Source organism: Olea europaea, chromosome 7 (assembly GCF_002742605.1).
Source record: "Olea europaea var. sylvestris chromosome 7, O_europaea_v1, whole genome shotgun sequence".
Classification (NCBI taxonomy): Eukaryota; Viridiplantae; Streptophyta; class Magnoliopsida; order Lamiales; family Oleaceae; genus Olea; species Olea europaea.
Window position 1 is genome coordinate 1,958,595 of NC_036243.1, and position 23,626 is coordinate 1,982,220.

At 32.3% G+C, this 23,626-nt stretch overlaps 2 protein-coding genes across 4 annotated transcripts in view; both read left to right on the forward strand.

Annotated features, from left to right (window-relative positions):
- Window positions 1–21,272, forward strand: part of LOC111396667 (signal peptide peptidase-like 2) — a 34,995-nt gene extending 13,723 nt beyond the window's left edge. The window contains exons 9-15 of one of the 3 annotated variants that reach the window (XM_023023116.1): window positions 477–530; window positions 608–700; window positions 2,400–2,542; window positions 3,103–3,173; window positions 8,948–9,031; window positions 9,464–9,669; window positions 20,868–21,272. In XM_023023116.1, the coding sequence (XP_022878884.1) occupies window positions 477–530; window positions 608–700; window positions 2,400–2,542; window positions 3,103–3,173; window positions 8,948–9,031; window positions 9,464–9,564 (546 nt within the window). In that variant the 3' untranslated portion in view covers window positions 9,565–9,669; window positions 20,868–21,272. Of the gene's footprint in view, window positions 1–476; window positions 531–607; window positions 701–2,399; window positions 2,543–3,102; window positions 3,174–8,947; window positions 9,032–9,463; window positions 9,670–10,246; window positions 10,700–20,867 lie in introns of those variants that run through there. The other 2 variants (XM_023023117.1, XM_023023118.1) reach the window with 2 other exon arrangements.
- Window positions 14,320–19,667, forward strand: LOC111396669 (eukaryotic translation initiation factor 3 subunit H-like). The gene is made up of 6 exons (XM_023023119.1): window positions 14,320–14,485; window positions 15,039–15,155; window positions 15,440–15,543; window positions 18,553–18,619; window positions 19,313–19,446; window positions 19,577–19,667. The coding sequence occupies exons 1-6, from the start codon at window positions 14,399–14,401 to the stop codon at window positions 19,650–19,652; spliced, it is 585 nt and encodes a 194-aa protein (XP_022878887.1). The 5' UTR covers window positions 14,320–14,398; the 3' UTR covers window positions 19,653–19,667.
- Window positions 21,273–23,626: the final 2,354 nt, after the last annotated feature.

Sequence of the window (23,626 nt, forward strand, 5' to 3'; positions counted from 1 at the left end):
GAATATATATATATATATATATATATATATATATATATATATATATAATGGCAGTTAAGCATCACAAATTACACTCAAAATTTAGTTGTTTTCAAACTCCGCTAATAGATTTTTTGTGTTTGGGGGGTTGGGGGGGGGGGATGCTCAAATCCATATGGAAGAAAGGAGAAGCTGGGAGTAGTAACCCATAAGGAACTAAAGATGGCCATAACTGCCTGCTTCCATTTGTTATGTTTTGTGATGCTCATGAGGATGTTATTTTTGTTGTGTCATGGCAACAAAATTTCATTTAATGCTATTATAGTGAGATTTGATTTTTTTCTTAATTCATTTCATCCATTAAACAACCAGTTTTTGCTATGTATGGCATTTTGACTATTTATTCAACAATTTTTAATCAGCCCTTGCACCATTCCTTCTTTGGGGATCATTTTTCATAAAATTCTGTTTTTGATTATTGATGGTGTCTGTGTCAGGGTATTTGTTTGATGATAACTGTCTTGCAATTGGCTCAATTACCAAACATTAAGGTATCTGGAGTGATCATACTTGATCTTTACATGACTAACTTTTTGTGTTGTCCACTTATAATTGCTTTTGTCTCTAGGTTGCTACAGTACTTCTGTGTTGTGCATTTCTTTACGACATCTTCTGGGTTTTCCTATCTCCTTTTATATTCCATGACAGCGTTATGATTGAGGTGAGTATTTTTTTCTTCAATTCTCCGTCTATCCTTTTTCTGTAATGTTAAGCAGCATTCAGTTTTTCCAAGCAGAAGCCACTTCCTATAATATTTGGCCTTCAAACTTCAATCTTGCTTGAAAATTCAAAATACCTGTACTTCAGGGCTGTACATTCCATTCCTTAGTTTGGATTAAAACTAATAGGCAAAAGTTAAGTGAAAGAAACTAAAAAAAAATAATGATCAGTAGAATAAAATGAAAACAAACTTTTAGAATGGATATCTACGAGTTCCATCAGTCTAATCATCCCTGTCAAACAATGACCTGTAGGAAGAATAAAATATTTCAGGAGTTGAGAGGATAAGAAAAAGTTTGCAACAGATATTTTATGAGATTCTATGACCAGAAACTTTATTCTTTTTGGCAATCACACCTATATATTTTAGAACTTTTCAATTGCAGATTATTATTCCCACATGAATTATGCCCCAAGATGTTTGCATTAAATCAATTAATAAATTGATATCTAGATGAAAGGTACGCTATTTATTAAAGCATCTACTGAAGGCATCTTTTTTTGCGCAATACATTGTTTTAAATGCATTATCAAATATTGTTCGAAAAATATAATCATGTTATATGTATATCAGCAATCCCTTGACCCTCCTTTTCTTCTCTATGCTGTCTAATCAAGGTTTCACCTATGCTGAAAATAGGCATTGCCTCTCTCTCTCTCCTCCCTCTCCTCCTCTTCCTTCTTCACACCTGACATGGCATGTCTTTGTTCTTGTGTTTGACACTTCAAATACAAATTTGTTTATATGATAATTTACACATTCTCTATCAACTTTATCTTAACCTTCTACTGGAGGAAGTTCATCTTGATCAATTTTAATTGTTTTCTTTTGTTGGGAATTGTGCCAATTTGCTACAATTGAGATAATCTTAACTATGACAAACGTAAGTAAATATTCAACTTTATTCTCCCTGCTTTCATTTGGACTTGGTAAAGTTGGTTTAGTGATTTATCCTCACTGCATTGGGACTTACTGCAGATCTTGTACTGTATGAGGTCTAAGAAGTTCGGGCATGCATATTACATACAGAGTGATTTGTGGATATGTCTGTTGTATGTTGAACCACTTGATCTAAATGCTAATGGCATTAGAGAGCCATCAAGGCTTGTCACGTGCACAATTTCATTTAATTTGTAGGGGCTAGAATTGAACTCGTGACCTTTGTCTTCTTTAATGCCATGTTGAACAATTTTATCTAAAAGCTTTAGCAATTAGAGAGCCCACATTTATCTCATTTAAGTAATGTCCTCAACAATGTCTGCTTCCCTATGGATTGCTTTTGCATTTTACGTAGTCTGTCTTCCAAGTGAAGTTTTTCCCAAGTGTTTTAGCTCCCGTTTGATCCCCATTAATTTTCATTCCATTACATTTCATTTTTCTCTTTCTTATTTTTAACTACACAATCTTCCATAAAATAATATTACACATAAATCGAAAATTTTTCCTTCTTTTTCAACCACTCATTTTTCAAAAAAATATTATTCCACCCATTTTCATTTTAACAAAATGGGGGCCAAACGGGGGCTTAATGTCATGGACTGATTTAAAGTTGTTATTGACTGGTTTTGGAAAAACATTGTAGGTATTTCTATTCCAGTTCCTGTTCTATTTTCTGAACATGATATTATTCCTTCTTTAGGTTGCTAAAGGTAGTAAAAGTGGTGGAGAATCCATCCCCATGCTTCTGAGAGTTCCTCGAACTTCTGATCCTTGGAATGGTTATGACATGATAGGCTTTGGGGACATCCTATTCCCTGGTTTGCTTGTATCTTTTGCAAATAGGTATCTTTTATAGCATTGATGGTATATTAATATTTAAACCTGACATCCTTTTTGAAATATACACATCCATTTCTAATTGATATCACATATGCACTGAATCTTTGAAGTGAATTTGTGACTGTACACTTAAAATATGCTTATATATACATTTTCCTTGTCATGTAGATCATCTTTTTTAAATTAAATTTTAATTCATTTCAGCAGTGACATAGTAAAGCCGTCTTAGGAATATCGACTGCTTAAATAAGAAAAGAGATTAAATAAAGATATTAATATTGAATAAATTAATACTTTTTGGTGTTCAACTATTGTAGTTGATTAATAAAGTATATTGTGAGAAATCTTGAAGAATCCACAAATTACCATATTTCACATTGCCTTATTTTGACTTGCTATAATTAAGATTGTTAATTTAGGACTAATTTTCTTCTCCTAATTTGGGAGATTTTTTCCTTTTTTCTTCTCTTCATTGTACTATATAATTGAGGTTTATATTATGAATTAAAACACAGAAATACAGATTTATTTCTGCTCTCATATCTAATGGATGTTTGTTGCAGATTCGACAAAGCAAATAAGAAGGGGAGACTAAATGGGTACTTCCTTTGGCTGACAGTTGGCTATGGTGTTGGTGAGTGACTTATGGCTTTGTTTCTTAACGTTGGTATTTACGTGTATATGGACTACGTATGATCCACCAGAATACTAGAACTACATCAAGTTCCTGTAATAACATAACACATATTGCAATTACCTGGACTAATTCTACATTGGAAATATCTGCATTAGCCAGACGTTGTCTGTTTTTATTTTTTCATACCCTTGTTTTTTGGCTAAAAATTTAAATCTACATGTACTATGGAGTTTTATAATAGAATATAACTGCTGCTGCTTCTTTCTTTTTTCTTTTTAATCTCAAATACCATCAAGACCTAGGCGGGGTTTTTACGCTCCACCCAAACTCTAAAATTTGAAATCTATGTTTCATTATGGAGTTCTAAAATAGAATATTGCTGCTGCTTCTTCTTCTTTTTTAATCCGAAATACCATCAAGACGTAAGCAGGGTTTTTACTCTCCACCCAAACTCAATGGGGGTTTGGATTCACCGACCTTCTTTATTTATAATAATGAAGAGTGTTACAAGCAGGAGGGGGACTTTCAATACCTTACCTCCGGAAGATACATCAAGAGGAGGAGATAGAATTATTTGAAAAGCAATAAACATGGGTAGTACTACCTCCATTACAATTATAATCTAGAAATAATTTAGAAATATACATATAGGTCTTGAACAAGTCCATCAAAAGAGGGCTGAGTGATCACTTCCATCAAGTAAATAGAATATTGTTTAATGAAACAGGGATATAATTTTAAACTCAGTGTAGGGTTATGACGTGACTTGTAGATTCATCTAATATGTGTATATAGCATCCCTTATATTACAAGCCTGTAGCTATGTGTATGAAATCAATAACTCAGCATCCATTGTTGATTTGAGCTTGTGAGTGGTATAGATTTACTGCACGAAAAAGGACTGGCATCTCACTTTTCTTTGGACATCCCACCAACTTTTATTGTCCACCGTACCCCACTTCTTAGATGATTGCCAAAAATGATAAATGAAAGAAAATAACAGGTACAAATTACTAGTAGAGCAATCCAATGTTGAAATGATGGTGTATAGGTCATACAAAAGATGCTTGATATTTATCCTGGCAATCAGTTACCAGATTCCTCAGACAAGTCAAGTATCCTTTCTCATTGATTAATTTTACTGGGAAACAATTTTATTGGGAAACACAAAATTCTATATTGAAGAAGATGTATTTGGCAAATTTTGGGTGTTTCTTGGTGATACTGAAGCAATTAGTTTGTTGAACAGTTATCGAATTTCTAGGCGTAAATAGCTGTGGACCTTGAAAGCAAGGAGCTATTTTGGTTAGAAAAGAAGTGCTAGTAGTAAATTATGTGGTTATTATAATTAGTAGGCTATTAATCGGTTTAAATCTTTCTTTCTACAGGTTTTAGGAGTCTCAATTCGTAGATTTGTCATAAAATTTTAAATTTGAGAAGAATTTCATTTATGGTCCTTAGTAATTGAGAAGAAATTAGAATTAATTAGTAGAATTCTAAGTGAGAGTTGTATAAAGTATTATAGTTGGAGTCTTGGAGAAATATTAGTTGTTGAACGGGCTTTCTCCTTACTTTAATAATTATATTATTGAAAATTTCTTGATGCTTTCTTTTTGATTTTCCATACATCTATAACTGTAAATTCTCCTGTTTTCTTAATCTACTTTTCTCTAATTTCCAATGTTAAAAATGTTTAATCGGTTATTAAGGTGTTTTATCACCGTGAGGCACATCGTAAGCCTCAAGGCGCTTTGAGGCTTTAGCCTCATGATAGATCAGTAAAAGAATTCAAAAGAATATCAAAATATGCTCATAATATACCATAAGCCCTCTTTAAATATCCATAATAAAACTAGTTAGCAAAATTAGAAGTCTAAATTGCAAACATTAGATAGATCAAGAAAATAGAAAACAGTAATTTTTCAAATTAGTAATAATGTAACAAAATTATAATCTAATACTAAAAGTGAAGACTACTCAAAAAGATCATATATCATTACTACTAGTATGATCTTTAAATGAATCATTAACATCATAATCATCATCTCCATTGTTAGCTTTTTTTTTCTTGCTTGATGATTTACCTCTATTTGGAATGGTGTATTGTGCTTTCCAATTTCCTGACGTGTATGGAAAAAAATGAAAATAAAAGAACTTGTCGAACAATTTAGGTTATAAAGAATTAGCTCGAAAGACTAAGTCCAAAAGTTATATGTTTGAAAAATTCGAGGCAAATGAGCGAACGTCTAAGTTGGTTTGAGGCTCAAACTTAAGGCTGTAAGCCTCACTAAGTGAAGGTTTAAGCCTCAGTAAATGGAAGGCAGGATACGTATAATTTGACAATGAACAATTAGGAACCAAAAGAGAAAGGGGTGCAAAGAAGAGAAGAATTGAGGACAAGATGAAATTCACTTTTTATTCATATAATCTTGTTGTGAAATATAACGAATAACCCCCTCTATTTATAGAACAAATCAACTAAGAATTTAAAAAGGAAACAAACTCCTAATAAACTATAATTGGATCAAAATATCAAAACTAATCTAATCAAATCTAATAGAAATATACTTTAAATCAAACTCTTATTATAAAATCCTAATTAATATCTATTTCTATATTCATTCTTATCCTGATCTCCATCAGCATGCCTCTGGCATTTAGGGTGTGCATTTTTAGGCATTTTATGATAGCATCATGTGAGGCGGGATTAAAGGTTTAAGCCTCTCATTTTATGCAAAGGCTGATTTCAGCACTCTAATCTAGTTTGATCATTTTGACAGAAATTATTTTCATTCCCATAACTCTAGTTAACTTGAATCAGAACTATTCCAGAAAAAAAAAACAAAAAACAAAAAAAACAAAAAAAAAAAACCTTCACAACGCTGGAAACTTTTCAATATATTCACAGATACTGTAATAGCACCGAATAGAAAGTTTACGGCCTTTGATTTCGACCAGAAAACTTGTGATGCCAAAGTCTAACTCTTGCAATCTTTTTTTGTTGACTCTGTAACCAATTTGAAATATAATATAAAACCTTCCAACAATTCAAGATAAAAGTTGTCTTGCATTAGTTGTTGTGAGGAGATTCAGAGGTTCGGTAAATTTCTGAGAGTCGGTGAAAGTTTGTTAAAAAGAAAGCCAATAACTCAATTATGATGGTTTATAGGATAATGGAACTGATAAAGAGAGTGTTACCAAAGAAAAAGGGATGTCTCAGATCTCTAATTTTCTAATCCATTTCTGCCATCTAGCATCAGACAATTCTGGGAGCAGATGCTCTACCAATATGAAGAAAAAATAAATGAAGGAAAAGTAAGTGATTTGAATGGATTGAGGAGTGCCCTTAATTTGTTATACGAACTCACATAGTAAAGTAATAGATAAAATTTGTATTATGATGAGTCTTATTATAGATTTGGAGAAGCTACAGAGTGAGTTTTGTGTAAATCATTGTGGTCTTGCCATAAACATGCACTTGGTAGTTGGTCACATGTCATTTTAGATACGGTGCCTATATTAACTTTCTAATTATTTCTCTATATTTTACATTCGCTCATGCTTCAAGTTTTGTTTTTAGATGGACACTTGAAATGTACAATCAACTACAATTAGGTGATGTGGCTTCGGGGATAAGTGGTGCCGATGGATTCAGTATTGTATATCTATAGTTTCTTTCTCAATTATGGTGAATGGTACTCCGAAGGGTTATTTTCATAGTAGCAGACGATTGAGGAAAGGGGATCCTTTGTCTCCTTTGCTATTTATCATTATAATGGAGGCGTTCGGTAGGATGCTTGAGAAGGCGGTGGGGAAGAATTTGTTGGGGGGCTTTATGGTTGAGTAGGTGCACGCATCTCATTTGGTAATTATAGATAATACATTGATCTTTTGTGATGCAGACGTTGAGCAATTCATGAACCTACGTCATTTGCTCCTGTACTTTGAAGCCGTATCTGGATTGAAGATAAATTTGGGGAATCTCAAGCTATCATAGTATGGGAGGTCAATAACGTAGAGGAGTTGGCTGCTATATTGGGTTGCAGGGTTGAGCAACTGCCTATGACATATCTTGAGCTTTCTCTAGGAGCACAATTTAAAAGATACATATTTGGAAAAGTATCGTGGAAAGGGTGGAGAAAAGGTTAGCAGGTTGGAAGCGTATGTATCTCACAAAGGGAGGCCGACTTACTCTCACAAAAAGTCCACTTTATCGAATCTCCCTACTTATTTTTTATCATTGTTTCCTATTCATGCGGCAATGGCAAAAAGATTAGAGAGGATCCAAAGGAAGTTTCTTTGGGGAAGATTAGAGGAAAAGAGAAAATTACATTTGGTTAATTGGGGCGTAGTTTGTTCTCCCATAAGGTTGGGTGGTCTCGAACTAAGGAGTCTCATACTGTTTAATAAAGTCTTACTGGGTAAGTGGTTGTGGCGATTTGGAGTGGAGAGGGAGAGTTTTTGAAGAGAGATTATAGGGGCAAAATATGGTGTTATAGAGGGAGATGGTATTCAGTCGAGAATCGTGGTTTTTATGGGGTGGATTGTGGCTGTACATTCGGCGAGGGTAGAGCAATTTTCAGGTTAGATTGACTTTTGTAGTGAGGAATGATAATACCATCAGTTTTTAGGGCGATTGTTGGTGTGGAGATCAACCGCTATAGACGAGATTTCCTTTTCTGTATAGTATTGTGTTGGTGCTATCTGCCATGGTGAATGATGTCTTAGATATATATAATGGGAGTCTCAATTGGAACATTGTCTTTAGCTGGAGTTTGCGGAAATTGGATGATTTTGCATTGCTTTTGACATCTTTGTACGAGGTACACATTAGGGCAGAAGAGGATGATTGTAACAGGTAAATGTTAACACAGGACGGCATTTTTTTCAGTTGGCACTTATTTTAGATCCTTATTGGGACCTTTGGAGAGCGCATTCCCCTGGAAGATGGTATGAAAATGTAAACAGCCTCCATGGGTGGTATTTTTACTATGGATGGTGATTAGGAAAAAGTTGTTAATGGTGGATAATCTTCGAACAATGGGTTTTTATGTTACAGACTGTTGCTATATATGTAGGAAGGATGGGGAGACGATTGACCACTTGTTCCTTCATTGTGATACTACTAGTTTACCGTGGAATGATATTTTGGCGTCACAACACATGGATTGGGTATTGTCGAGGCATATAAAAGACGTGTTAAAGGCATGGAGGAGAATGTTTCGCGATAAGGATAGCATGCTTGTGTAAGACCTTATCCCGGGTTGCATCGTATGGTATGTGTAGAGAGAGAAACATCCGTTGTTTTGATGATCAAACATGGACAACTATGCAAATTAGAGAATTGTTTTATTTGACATTTTATACTTTGCTTTATGGTGCATTTGCTAAAGCACATAAACGGGCTGTCCAATTTCTTGTTGTTCCTTTCTTGGATAAATTGATAATACACTTCCTATGTATTATGCATTGATTAATAAAAATTTTTATTACCTTTAAAAATAATAATAATAATAATAATACAGTGTAAAATGTCTACCTTAAAGATGGTTTTTTACTTTTTACTTATACATGGAAGATTTGGTCTTGTTTTTATCTAACATTATTCATAGAGTATACTAGTGTTTGTTAAATAATTTACATTACTGTCCATTGTTATTTTCTTTGCTTGATCAATATTCAAATATGTTTCTTGGTTCATAGAGCATTTGATGACAAAAATGGTATTGCTCAATGTAGTTTCTCAGTGACATTGGTAATGGTTACTGCAGGTCTATTTTTCACATATCTCGGCCTGTATCTAATGAATGGGCATGGACAGCCCGCTCTCCTCTATCTTGTTCCATGTACGCTAGGTATGAATTTTGGACTGCTATTTGGACAATCTTTTCTGATAACGAGTTCTGTTTAAGACTAAATTTAAATAAACAAATAAATGTGTTCTCTCTCTATTAGTTTAAACTTTTAGATGAGGTGTTTTAACACGACATTAGAGTAGGCAAAAGTCATGAGTTTAAGTATTGCCGCCACCATATATGAAAATTGTTTACATGTCAGGCTTGCTAGGCCTTTGATAGAAACGGAAAATTATCAATTCGTCCTACACGTAAGGGGGGCATGTTGAAAAAAAATTAAATAAATATATGTGATCTCTAATAGCTTTAAAAAAAATTAAATAAATAAATGTTTTCTCTAATAGCTCAAGCTTTTAAATGAGGTAGTTCAACAAATTCATATATTTTTCTGTATTTGGAGTTTTAACCCTCATCTTCAACTGTAAATCTCAGGACTTTGTGTCATATTGGGTTTGGTAAGACATGAGCTGAAACAACTTTGGAGTTTTGGTGCTGAGTCACCAGAACTCAACCCAACTTCTGGACAGGCTTGACACTCGCCTAGTTACATTACATATGGGTTCAACAGATGAAGGGGCCATCAATTATAAATTTGTCTTACAGTGGCATTCTTCTTAAAGCTTTGTAGGTCAATTCAGGTAAAACCTAAACCTCTATGCAGCATTCATGCCTCTCTAAATGCATGATTACTTACATTATTATGATAACTTCTCCTCTCATATGTATGCTTCTTTGGGGCTAAGTATTGTAACATTGACGAAGATCTCAATCAATTCTTTCCTATCTTGCCACTTATTTCTTTTAGAATAATGGAAGGGTAATGTGCTTTATTTGTGGCATGCAAAATTATGTTGGGATTAACTTTTGACTTCTACATCATCATGTGGTTTGTTATGGATCCCTTCATTTGGCTTAACATGTAACAATAACTAGTTACAAACTTCTTCAGAGCCTTTAAAAAATTCTGGTGTTATCTTCATTTCATTTATTCAGCTTTTTGAACTTATAACATGTTTAGGAAGGCATACAATCAGAATGATCTTAGTTCCGAAACTGCCTGGTGCAGAATGAAAATGTGCAATTGTTAACCATGTGCCCAGGCTCGAAAATTGTTATTTTGTAGTACTTTCAGCATCTAGACATAGTTAAGATTGTTTGTACATTGGTACTTTGCTCAAGCAGTGAGTAATATATTTAATGGTTTTTCTGTTGCAGACTGGTATAACCTTTCATGGTTCATATTTTTGGCTTATGCAAAGCCTGAAGTTTTGCTACAAATATTTGTAGTATGATGCAGTTTTGTGCTGAATTTAACAGTTCATTTCTACTGAAGTTTTTTTATTGCTCATCCTGACCCCCACCGGGTCCATGGTAACTTGTAAGTGTATATATTTTGTTTGACATTATATAGTTTATAGTCCACAGGGCTATTTAGATCAAGGCAAACGTCGAGACAACAAGAGCATGTAGACACAACTACAAATAAAATATAAAGTCTTGTTCTCACTAAATTTAGTCTTTTATGTTAACAATAATTGATTATGTGAGCAATCAAGTAACTGGCTCTAAAATATGTTTGCTAGACTCTGAACTTCAAGCATGTTTGACTAAGTTTAAGTGTAAGCTGCATTTCTATTAAGTGAATTTTGATTTATGAAATGTATTTGAAAGGATTAATTCGTTTTGACTTGTTAGTAAAATAGTTAGGTGTGCATTACTATCATAATAAACAACATATTTCAAATTGACATTACTATTTAATCCATAATAAATTTCACTTGAAAGTAAGTTTTATAAGCTTAGCCAAACATAAATTTCATCTAGGCTATTCAAGGACGGGCATTTTATAATTAGGATAAAAGTTAAAGAGGTTGTAGATTTGGTAGCTAAATATATCAAATTTAAAAATTTTAACACAATTGTTAATTAGTAAATAAAGTGTTATAAACTAGAAATAAAAGAGAAGAAATTAGAAAAATCAATAAAATTGTATGTATTATAATGAAAATCAAAGTCCCATATTTATGGAGAATGATTAAAAATACAATAGTAATAATTTTTAAAGTTGTAGGAGTACAATTGTCATTCACTAATAAATTTGTCATTTACAACACAAAGGAAAATGTCAAGTTAATGAATTTTTATTGACGTGACCTCTGTTTATTTAATTTCATATGAAAATGGGTATGGAAATTTTGTTGTAGATATACGAAAAAGGACGTGCATAAATACAAATTGTTGCTGAAACTTGTATTTCATTAATAAATAAGTAAAAAAAAAAAATTGAGAATATAAAAACTCTATCTAACAATGAATCTACCAATATACACTCCAATCCTCATGAAAGTTTTAGAATTTATCTTATTTAGAGTACCTTTAAAAGACTTTCTATTTATAAAGAGCATCTTATGCATAACATCTTTAAATTTAGAGAGTAATTTTTTTTATACACTTCAAAAATTTCTCTATTTTGAGTCTTTTTTTTCCAATGAACATTTAATAATTTCTCCACATATTTTATTTAAATATAATTTTTATATATTAATGATCAATCAATTCAAATGTAATTTGAAAAATTTAAATTGTAGAGTATTGAAATTTGTAATGTATTAAATGTAATTATTGTATATTAAGAATGGAGAATATGTTTGATTCTTTAAATTTGGAGAGTCAAACACACTCTATTTTAAAAAGTTAAAATAGAGAGTCTCTTGAAACTCATTTTTAAGTAATGACACTCTAAAAATATGAAATATTTTATATTTAAAGAGTCTTTTGAAAATATTCTTACAAGACCATCTTTGTCCATTCAACTTTTCTAATTCTATGTTACCTCAGTATGAGAGAGATACATACCACAATATTTTCTAATTAGAGACCAACCTGTTATGCAAGAAACATAGAGATCATAACTACGTCGAACAATAAAATCTTCACACGTGACAAAAACCTCCTCATCTGATCAAAATAAATAGTAATAAGCCTCAAATCACAAATAAGTAATGAATAAACAGAGATCACACATTGAATATATTCTACACAATGAGCAGAAACATGAAATAAGCACAACTAAGTATGTCGCCTTCAAAAAACTGATTAGCCCCCGTTTGACCTCCATTACCTGAAAATGAAAATGGGGGAATAGTATTTTGTAGAAAAATGAGTGGTTGAAAAAAAAGGAAAATTTTTCGATTTACGTGTAATATTATTTTATGAAAGATTATGTGGTTGAAAATAGGAGAGAAAAAAATGGAATGTAATGTAATTGAACTTAATGGGGATCAAACGGGGGCTAACAGATGTTACAATCTAATTACATTTTAAACTTGAAATGAGCACAAAATAAGTCTGTTGGTCACAATGAGTAATTAATATATTGAGGTCATCGAAATATATTTCACGGATACAAAATAAGTACAACTGAGTTTGTTGGTCAAATAAGGAATGCATTATTTCAACAGAGTGAAGATTATTAAAGTCACATTTTAAATTACCAACTCACTACATTCATGAATTGAAGAATGTAGAAGTCACAATATATATTTAGCAGAATGTAGAAGTCACAATAATGTTATGTAGTTCCATTGAAGTTGCAACCCCAATTTAGATAGCTTTAGATGATAGGTTAAATGAAATATGAAATTAAATAAGTCATTTAATTATATTTGTCTTAACACCACATTAAAGCCATCTAAATTGATATTACAACCCCAGTGGAGTCAAATAGCATTACTCCACAATCAAATACTCAAATAGTGTTAATCCACATTCGATTTTTCATCATAAATCAATAGTCGCAAATTAATGCTTCTCACAACAAATGTACCTCTACGAATTCCAATGAACAAAAATTCATTCTATTAGTTGAATCTAAGTACCGAAGGCCATTATATTCGACATGAAACCAATGTTTGGTAAAATCCCGAATCATGACTGAAAATAGGTTCGTCAATGCTGGAAAATCCTTTTGTACTCTTTGTTCTTGATTGGAATATTGCTTGTAAATGACCATCAACAATTTGCAAATGAGAGATGAAGTCATTCAATTTTTGGAAAGATGAAGTTGAGCAATTTGTGTCCAAATTCAGAGACCAACGAGTTGATTTTCCAATGAGTGATGAAATTGTACAATTTCTTTTTGTTTTGATCAAAGGTGAGAGATTGATTGGTTTTTATTTTTGTAAGTAATAAGGTGAGATAGAATAATCTCGATTCTCATATAATAACCTTTAATTTAAGTATGATATTTATGAATTATTTTTCATAAATTCTAAACTTAGGAAGCTTACAATTACACTTCTTTTTAAAAATTTCAGTTCAACAATCAGATTATATGAATTTTCTTTCAAAAATCAGGTGTCAACCCCCACTCCCCCATATTCCACACCCATATTGCAGAAAATGGCTAGCCATGATTAGCTTCTCATAAGGTGAAACATCCGTCACTCGTCCTCGAACGCTAACAATTAGGACAGTGGAGTAAGGTGTAGGTAGAGTCTCATTAGATTCTTTCTGAAACTTAAACAACTCAACTAGTGACAAAGGCTTGAGCTACAGCAACGCTTGAGAAAGTGGAAGATATGAAATTGCTATAACGTAGGCCATCATAAGTGAGGATTTGAGAGGTGCCTCTGGGGATCTTAAAGAAGATTTGGAACAAGAAGGCGATGGAGGTGGTGGCCGTGGATTTAAGGTGAAGGTGGTGGTGACAGTGGTTGTAGATTTAAGAAAGCAACTACATTTTGGATAGTGCCGACGATGGTAAAGTGGGGTGGGATGTGATGGGATGAGGTAGGGTGATATGGGATGAGGAGTGATTATGATCAGGAAATTGAATAATTTGTGATTAATAAATAATTTGTTAACTATTAAGTATGTAATTTGCAACTAAATTACATGATTGTGATTTAAAAATTATTTTTGTAACTATAATCTTATGTTATTTGTGATTAGTATGTGATCTTAACTATAAATTGGGTGTTTTTGTGGTTGAGACCAGTTTAATTAAATTATAGGCTACAATATTTTATAAAGGCCGCAAAATGTGACTACTTGATTTTATTTATTTATTTATTTATTTATTTTTTACAAATTTGTTACTTTTAAAAATGTATTTTAAAACATTTCTATGTAAAATATTTTGAAAGTTTCCAACTGGGCCTTTCAGCTTGTTTGTTTGTTATTTATGGTCCATAAAAGCCCATCACGAAGAAACTTTCGAGCCCAAAATACTTAGGCCCAGCCCATACAGCCGCTGTTCCAACAATCGCTAGGGCTTTTCTCCGTATCGCCATTGATTTCGTTACATTCTTCAGCACAGGCATATCCCATCAAAACCCTTCAACTCTCTCTTTAGGCAAGCACACCATGGCTGCACAATCACGGTCATTTTTGCAAGTAGCAGCTACGGAGGAGGTCGCCCCGCCCCTCAGAGTGGTTCAGATCGAAGGACTGGTACACCACTGTAACTATTTGTGCTTAAGGATATGCTTGACGTAATTGTTTTCCCAAAAATAAAAAATAAAAAAAATAGAAGAAGAAATGTACTTCCTGTTCACGATTTTAAAGAGCAACGATTTCATTCGACATGATTACATATTGTTGATGGTTGAAAAAATAGTTCCTGGTTGCTCCTATTCTAGTAATTCTTCTTTGTTATGGTCTTTCAATGTTTGTGAAGAAGCAAACCGCAATTCTTTTGGGATTTTGGACTTTAAATCCTATGCATTCTGTGTCAGTTCTTATGCAATGAAGAATTGCGCAGTGCGTTTCTTTTGAAATTTTAAATTTTTTAAATTTAGTTTCTCTGTCTTTAAATACTATTTTTATCTCTGTTTAATTCATAGCTAAACCGCTCTACTGGTTGTACTCCTTTGTTATTTTGCCATTTTGAGATTTTTTTTCTTCTTGTACTATGATCTATTGGAAAAGTTCTAAAAGAGAATGAGTAATGACAAGATGATGAAGTTTTTCTTAAAATTTTCTTGTTATGAGTTACTTTGTACAGGTTATTTTGAAGATAATAAAGCATTGCCAAGAATTTTCTCCAGCTTTGGTTACAGGACAACTACTAGGGTTGGATGTTGGTAGTGTTCTCGAAGTTACTAACTGTTTCCCATTCCCGGTATACAATACTCTGAGACATTTCCATTGTTTGTTTAGCTCTTATTTGGTAGGAATTTAAATCAAGATTTTAATTTAAATCAAAGCCAACAATTAATTTTAACCACACATTTTTATGGGACCCGCAATTTTTAACCACACATTTCATGTATATTTATCAAAATTTACTAAAAATATGATTTTAATCCCCACAAAACAAGGGCTCAATCAAAATCTTGATTTAGATCAGAAAATTTGGTCACTGTTGTTTTGCTTTGTAACAAGTGGTTGAATCTTATTTTACAGATTCGAGAGGAAGATGAAGAGATTGAAGCAGAAGGTGCTAATTATCAGCTTGAAATGATGAGGTGCTTGAGAGAGGTTAATGTCGACAATAACACTGTTGGATGGTGAGTCATCTTCCCATCACCCATTTCTCCCCTGCCCATACACATGAATACGTGTATATCTGTATCTTCTCATAATGGACATCAGTATTTTCTTGTAAATGTACAAAAAAAATAAAAATAAATAAATAAATAAATAAATAAATTTTGATAATAGAGTAGCTATAATAATGTCTGGAAAATTAGTGTTGAGTATTGATTTTCTCTTTACGACACACTAATGTGCTTTAGAATTTGACTTGTAATAATTCAATCCATAGGTCTATGACATGTTTTATGAGTGACATTCAACCTTAGAACTATCTGTTCAACAAACCAATGTAAGGGTGTAAACTAGACCGATCAAAGCTGGAAAAGCTATTAACTATTGAAGCGATTTGGGAGCGCTCTTCATATTTAGCTGATGGGGTCTATGTCACTCCAGGATAAATGGAAAAATTACATAAAACGCTGATTGATAATTTTTACTTAAATAATTGTGAAGTGATGCCATGATTTAGTTTTGGACAGGGGAAGTATTTTGGAAGAGTCAATCTTTCCAATCAGCGAATCAGAAATTTATCCAATCACCAATATATAAGCAATTATTCTAAGGATCAAAAACAATGAAAGTAGTTCCTAATGAATCCGTGTTTATCTCTGAATAGGCTGAAAATGTCTGCAATAGCCATCATTTTGTGATTGGAAAGAACTTGGCAGGGGGTCTGAGTGAGTAATTAATACAACAAATTAAGATGAAGTTAAAAAATCCTCGTTTGTGATCTATGTGGCATTGGACCCTTGAATTCAAATTTTTGGAAACTACTATGATCAGAGGTTGCTGGAGCATGTATAGAACGGCTGAGTTACATGTGATTGTGGAGCTAATTGTGCAAAATGGGGGTAGAAACTATCTTGATCTGGGAACAAATGCATTATACTTTGTAGTATGGACACTTCAACTAGGGTAGCGTGGATGCGTGGGACGCGTGTAGATATCAACACTCCTCGGACACTCTACCATAAATATTTTATCTTTTTTATTAAAAAATATTATATATTTTTAACTCAAAATTATACGTAAATAACAAATAGTTATTCATATTTAAAAGATTTCAACAAGAAAAATTAATAACAAGTATAAAATTAATTTTATACTATTTAAATGAAGAATTTTAAAAATTTTAATCAGCGTGTCAACGACGTGTCATGTCGTTACTTTTTTGAAAAATTGCGTATCGACGTATCCAACACGAATCATTTCAGACACACGTGTCCGTGTCAATGCATCATAGACATTATATTAAGAATTGCATATATAAATGATATACAAGTTAGTTTTTCACATTATGTCATGTAATCCTATAGCTGGTATTGACACGAGCATCTCATATGGGATGGGCTAAAACTTTATAGAACTTGGCGCAACCAGAATATGGAAGCTCTAAATTAAGGTCAATCGAGGTACTTCAATTTTCTCACTCGGAATCTGAGTATTTTTTATTAGCACATTTAGGACTTAGAATTCTTTAAAACATACGGACTGCATAGATCTCGTGGTCAAATGTGGATCATAAACCTGCAACTGATGTATATAGAGGTAATCTAATACTAATTATGGTAAATTTACTAAACCAACAAGTTCTCGGGGCACTAATTAAGGAACGGAATGATGACTCATGTAGTATGGCCATGGTTTATAAAAGCCTTTGAGGTTTATGTCTTGTATCCCACCTCTTGTGAGGCTTTTATTAAACGTCTTAAAGCTTTTGCTTTTAATACCATTTGTGCTTATGCCTTGACCTAATGAGGTTTATGCTTTGAGATTAAGCCTCCATTTGGCAAGCAATTTATAAATGGTTTAGAAATTCGATCAACATTTTATCAGTCACACAATAATAACTATTACTCATTATTACCCACAATTTTGTAGGATCTACTACTATTACTCTTACTATTCATATTTATGAACAATTTATAAATTTGTCTAACGGAGGCTAAGTCTCGTGGAGACTAAGGTGTTCACCCATTTGTCTTACCTTTAGTCTTTAACCTTTTGGGCTACTTTTTATAACCTAAAATGATTTAATCTTTTCCAATTTTATTGTTCCTCTACATGGAAAGGCTTAATTTGTTCTATTATAGATTTATAAAGATAGTTTATTATGAGCTTATATTTATATTTTTGTATATTTTTTTAATTATTTAGTTAGTTTGTCTTGAGGCTAACGCCATAAAATGCCTTGAGACTTTTCTCTTGCCTCACCTAGGTAAAATGTCTTTGTGATGACCCGATCTCTGTACTCAAGTTGTTAACTTACGTACTGTCTATTTTGGATGGACATTGCTAGAATTCAAGTTAAATCTCTCTCTTAAGGAAAAGATCATCGGTTTGAATTCGGGGGACGCAATAGAAATTCTCGAGCGACAAAGTGGGCAGATGAATTTGTATAAGGATTTAACTTAAGTTTCTCTTAAGGGAAAGAATCCTAGGAACGTGATAGAAATTCATGAGTGGCTAAGTGGGCAGATGTCCATTCAGAGCTAATAGAACGTGAGTTAACAGGTTGGGCATAGAGGCAGGGTCGTTATAGATTTGGTGCTTGATTAATCTTTTTTAAACATTGGTTTGGGCATGTATCGTCCAGACTTGAGGAGGCATTGTCAATAAGGGTGATGCAAGATCTTCTAGTGGGCGTAATTATGAACCGAACACAGTGGTCAAAAATGATTTGTGGTGAGAAAAGATCCGTGTTGGCTACCCCAAATTTTTTGGGAGTAATAATGCTTGGATCATTTAGTGGATTGCACAGTGGTAAAAAAGTATTAGTGTCGGCTACTGGGATTAATGCTTAGTTTGTTCTTCTTCTTGTTTTGTCTTGTCAAACATTTCTTAAAAGAAATGCTGTAGCTGCTGGTCCACATTAAATCTTCTGTTTGATTAACGGTGACAAATATTTTGCTTAATAAATGAGTTGCTTATTTTAACATTCATTTTATTACCGACTACATTTTTCAACTCAACTTTTCCAGGTATCAATCAACTTTATTTGGCTCTTTTCAGACAGTGGAACTCATAGAGACTTTCATGAACTATCAGGTAATATATTTCTACCTTTTGCTTTATCATTTGCATTTTCTTGTACTTTTCTGGTCCAACCCTAGAAGGGACAAATCATACACAACGATTTTTTCTTACTAGTAGTGATAATAATTTTTGAAGGCTTGACTGAAATGCTTTGATTAGATATTGATTGCCCTTGGCGACCTCTCTTGTTTGAGATTCAGACCCTCTTCTTCAGAGGCCTCTAAATTTAGTTTTGGGATGCAAAGAAATTTAAATGATTTTTGGTTTTGAGCATCACAAATTTAGTTGATCAGCCAAGAGCCTTTACATCTAGGCTTTCTAGCAAATGATCTGATACATGTTTTTAGTGACTTTTTAGGTGGTTGAAGGCTTGAAGCACATTCTTAATATTTGATTACTGAAATTCCTTTTCTCATTATCCAAATCATATCTAGAGATATACAGATGGTTGTAGGCTTGATCATCAATGCATTTGAAAACTCTCCTTTATCCTTTAAATTTTGTGTTGGTTGTATACTGCATGTTCTTAGTTGCTTGCTATGCTATTTGAGACATTACGTGCGAGGCTGCATAATTTGGAACAGCCAGTTGGCTCTGAAAAATTCTCACCAATCTGACATCGAATGCAGCAGTACAGTACGCGTGCAATTTCACCATATTGTTAGTTTTTATGTGCCTTACTTCTGTTATTTCTTCTGGTCGCAGGAGAATATTAGGCGATGTGTTTGTATTGTTTACGATCCATCAAGATCCAATCAAGGCGTCCTAGCTTTAAAGGCTTTGAAGCTTTCTGATTCATTCATGGATCTTTATAAAAATAATAACTTCACTGGTGAAAAGTATGCTTTACTTTTCTTACTTTTCTCCTTTCAAAAATGGCCAAAAGGATTCATTTGTTTGAATGTTTCTTTGATTAGTCCTTAGAGGATTATAACTTATTTAATTATCTAATAAGGTTTTATTTCTCAGGTTGAGGGATAAGAATCTTTCATGGGTGGATATCTTTGAGGAGATTCCTGTATGCTTCATCTCTTGTTCTCTTTAAAGCCATTCAAGTCTTAATTTTCACTCTTATAGGAGCTATGAACATGCAGCTAATTATTTGTTTTTCTGATGCATCTTTTGCATGAGTTAATTGAAATATATTTTCAGGTTCTCACTTTGTAAATGATCAGAATAGGGTGTGTTTTCTTCAAATTTTAATTCGGAAAAGTTTGAACTTATCTAGAAATTATAATAACTGGAGCTAAATTTTATGACTTAACAATTAATGGCAAGTAATCCATAATAGAAGGAAATTTCTGTGATATGCATGACTTCTGAAGTTTCCTCTTTAAAATTAAATATAAATTTGTGCTTAGTAACCTGCAAGTGCTCCCCAAGCTGTATTTATTTTACTTTACATGTTTAGACTTTTGCATGGATACAATTTCCTGCTTTCTATACTGCTCATATAGACATGTGATGATGTAAGCATAGGGATGTTGTGCGTTATCTTTTCAATACAGTTTTGCTAAGAATAGTGTGCACTATGCTGTCGTATGATAATTTGTCTTTTACAGGACCTTTTTGAGATGGCGGTGTATTAGTAATACATTTTGATGGTGTCCCAGATGAAGGGGCCATCAATTATAAATTTGTCTTACAGTGGCATTCTTCTTAAAGCTTTGTAGGTCAATTCAGGTAAAACCTAAACCTCTATGCAGCATTCATGCCTCTCTAAATGCATGATTACTTACATTATTATGATAACTTCTCCTCTCATATGTATGCTTCTTTGGGGCTAAGTATTGTAACATTGACGAAGATCTCAATCAATTCTTTCCTATCTTGCCACTTATTTCTTTTAGAATAATGGAAGGGTAATGTGCTTTATTTGTGGCATGCAAAATTATGTTGGGATTAACTTTTGACTTCTACATCATCATGTGGCTTGTTATGGATCCCTTCATTTGGCTTAACATGTAACAATAACTAGTTACAAACTTCTTCAGAGCCTTTAAAAAATTCTGGTGTTATCTTCATTTCATTTATTCAGCTTTTTGAACTTATAACATGTTTAGGAAGGCATACAATCAGAATGATCTTAGTTCCGAAACTGCCTGGTGCAGAATGAAAATGTGCAATTGTTAACCATGTGCCCAGGCTCGAAAATTGTTATTTTGTAGTACTTTCAGCATCTAGACATAGTTAAGATTGTTTGTACATTGGTACTTTGCTCAAGCAGTGAGTAATATATTTAATGGTTTTTCTGTTGCAGACTGGTATAACCTTTCATGGTTCATATTTTTGGCTTATGCAAAGCCTGAAGTTTTGCTACAAATATTTGTAGTATAATGCAGTTTTGTGCTGAATTTAACAGTTCATTTCTACTGAAGTTTTTTTATTGCTCATCCTGACCCCCACCGGGTCCATGGTAACTTTTAAGTGTATATATTTTGTTTGACATTGTATAGTTTTTAGTCCACAGGGCTATTTAGATCAAGGCAAACATCGAGACAACAAGAGCATGTAGACACAACTACAAATAAAATATAAAGTCTTGTTCTCACTAAATTTAGTCTTTTATGTTAAAAAATCTAGCACATTTGGGTTGAGCAACAATAATTGATTATGTAAGCAATCAAGTAACTGGCTCTAAAATATATTTGCTAGACTTTGAACTTCGAGCATGTTTGACTAAGTTTAAGTTTAAGCTGCATTTCTATTAAGTGAATTTTGATTTATGAAATGTATTTGAAAGGATTAATTCGTTCTTACTTGTAAGTAAAATAGTTAGGTGTGTATTACTATCATAATAAACAACTTATTTCAAATTGACATTACTATTTATTCAAAATAAATTTCACTTGAAAGTAAGTTTTATAAGCTTAGCCAAACATAAATTTCATCTAGGCTATTCAAGGATGGGCATTTTATAAATAGGATAAAAGTTAAAGAGATTGTAACTAAATATATCAAATTTAAATTTTTTAACACAATTGTTAATTAGTAAATAAAGTGTTATAAACTAGAAATAAAAGAGAAGAAATTAGAAAAGTCAATAAAATTGAATGTATTATAATGAAAATCAAAGTCCCATATTTATGGAGAATGATTAAAAATAGAATAATAATAATTTTTAGAGTTGTAGGAGTAAAATTGTCATCCACTAATAAATTTACCATTTACAACACAAAGAAAAATGTCAAGTTAATGAACTTTTATTGACGTGACTTCTGTTTATTTAATTTCATATGAAAATGGGTATGGAAATTTTGTCGTAGATATACGAGAAAAGAGATGCGTAAATACATATTTTTGCTGAAACTTGTATTTCATTAATGAATAAGTAAAAAAAATGAGAATATAAACTCTCTATATAGCAATGAATCTACCAATGTACACTCCAATCTTCTTGAAAGTTTCGGATTTTATCTTATTTAGAGCATCTCTAAAAAACTCTCTATTTATAAATAGCGTCTTATGCATAATAGAAAGCATCTTTAAACTTAGAGAGTAATTTTTTTATACGCTTCAACAAGTTCTTTATTTTTATTTTTTTTTGTTTTTTCCAATGAATATTTAATAATTTCTCCACATATTTTATTGAAATATAATTTTTTTATATATTAGTAACCAATCAATTCAAATGTAATTTGAAAAATTTAAATTGTAGAGTATTGAAATTTATAATATATTAAATGCAATTATTGTACATCGAGAATAGAGAATATGTTTGACTCTTTAAATTTGGAGAGTCAAACACACTCTATTTTAAAAAGTTAAAATAAAGAGTTTCTTGGAGCTCATTTTTAAGCAATGACTCTCTAAAAATATAGAGTATTTTGTATTTAAAAAATCTCTTGAAAATATTCTTACAAGACTATCTTTGTCCATTCAACTTTACTAATTCTCTTTTACTTCACTACGGGAGAGATACATACCAAAATATTTTCTAATTAGAGACCAACCTGTTATGCAAGAAACATAGAGATCATAACTACGTCGAACAATAAAATCTTCACACGCGACAAAAGCCTCCTCATCTGATCAAAATAAATAGTAATAATCCTCAAATCACAAATAAGTAATGAATAAACAGAGATCACACATTGAACATATTCTACACAATGAGCAGAGACATGAAATAAGTACAACTAAGTATGTCGCCTTCAAAAAACTGATTAGTCCCCGTTTGACCCCTATTACCTGAAAATGAAAATGGGAGAATAGTATTTTGTAGAAAAATGAGTAGTTAAAAAAAAAGGAAAATTTTTCGATTTACGTGTAATATTATTTTATGAAAGATTGTGTGGTTGAAAATAGGAGAGAGAAAAATTGAATGTAATGTAATTGAACTTAATGGGGATCAAACGGAGGCTAACAGATGTTACAATCTAATTACATTTTAAACTTGAAATGAGCACAAAATAAGTCTGTTGGTCACAATGAGAAATTAATATATTGAGGTCATCGAAATATATTTCACGGATACAAAATAAGTACAACTAAGTTTGTTGGTCAAATAAGGAATGCATTATTTCAACAGAGTGAAGATTATTAAAGTCACATTTTAAATTACCAACTCACTCCAGTCATGAATTGAAGAATGTAGAAGTCACAATATATATATTTAGCAGAATGTAGAAGTCACAATCACGAATAATGTTATGTAGACCCATTGAAATTGCAACCTCAATTTAGATAGCTCTAGATGATAGGCTAAATGAAAGGTGAAATTAAATAAGTCATTTAAATATATTTGTCATTTAAAGCCAAATTAACGTCATCTAAATTGAGATTACAACTCTAGTGGGGTCAAATAGCATTACTCCACAATCAAATACTCAAATAGTGTTAATCCACATTCGATTTTTCATCATAAATCAAAAGTCGCAAATTAATGCTTCTCACAACAAATGTACCTCTACGAATTTGAATGAACAAAAATTCTTTCTATTAGTTGAATCTAAGTACCGAAGGCCATTATATTCGACATGAAACCAATGTTTGGTAAAATCCCGAATCATGACTGAA

Coding starts and splice junctions, on each gene's coding strand:
- LOC111396669 (XM_023023119.1), top strand. CDS start 14,399: ATGGCTGCACAATCACGGTCATTTTTGCAAGTAGCAGCTACGGAGGAG. Junction 14,486..15,038: donor TGGTTCAGATCGAAGGACTG/GTACACCACTGT, acceptor TACTTTGTACAG/GTTATTTTGAAGATAATAAA. Junction 19,447..19,576: donor AATAACTTCACTGGTGAAAA/GTATGCTTTACT, acceptor TTTATTTCTCAG/GTTGAGGGATAAGAATCTTT.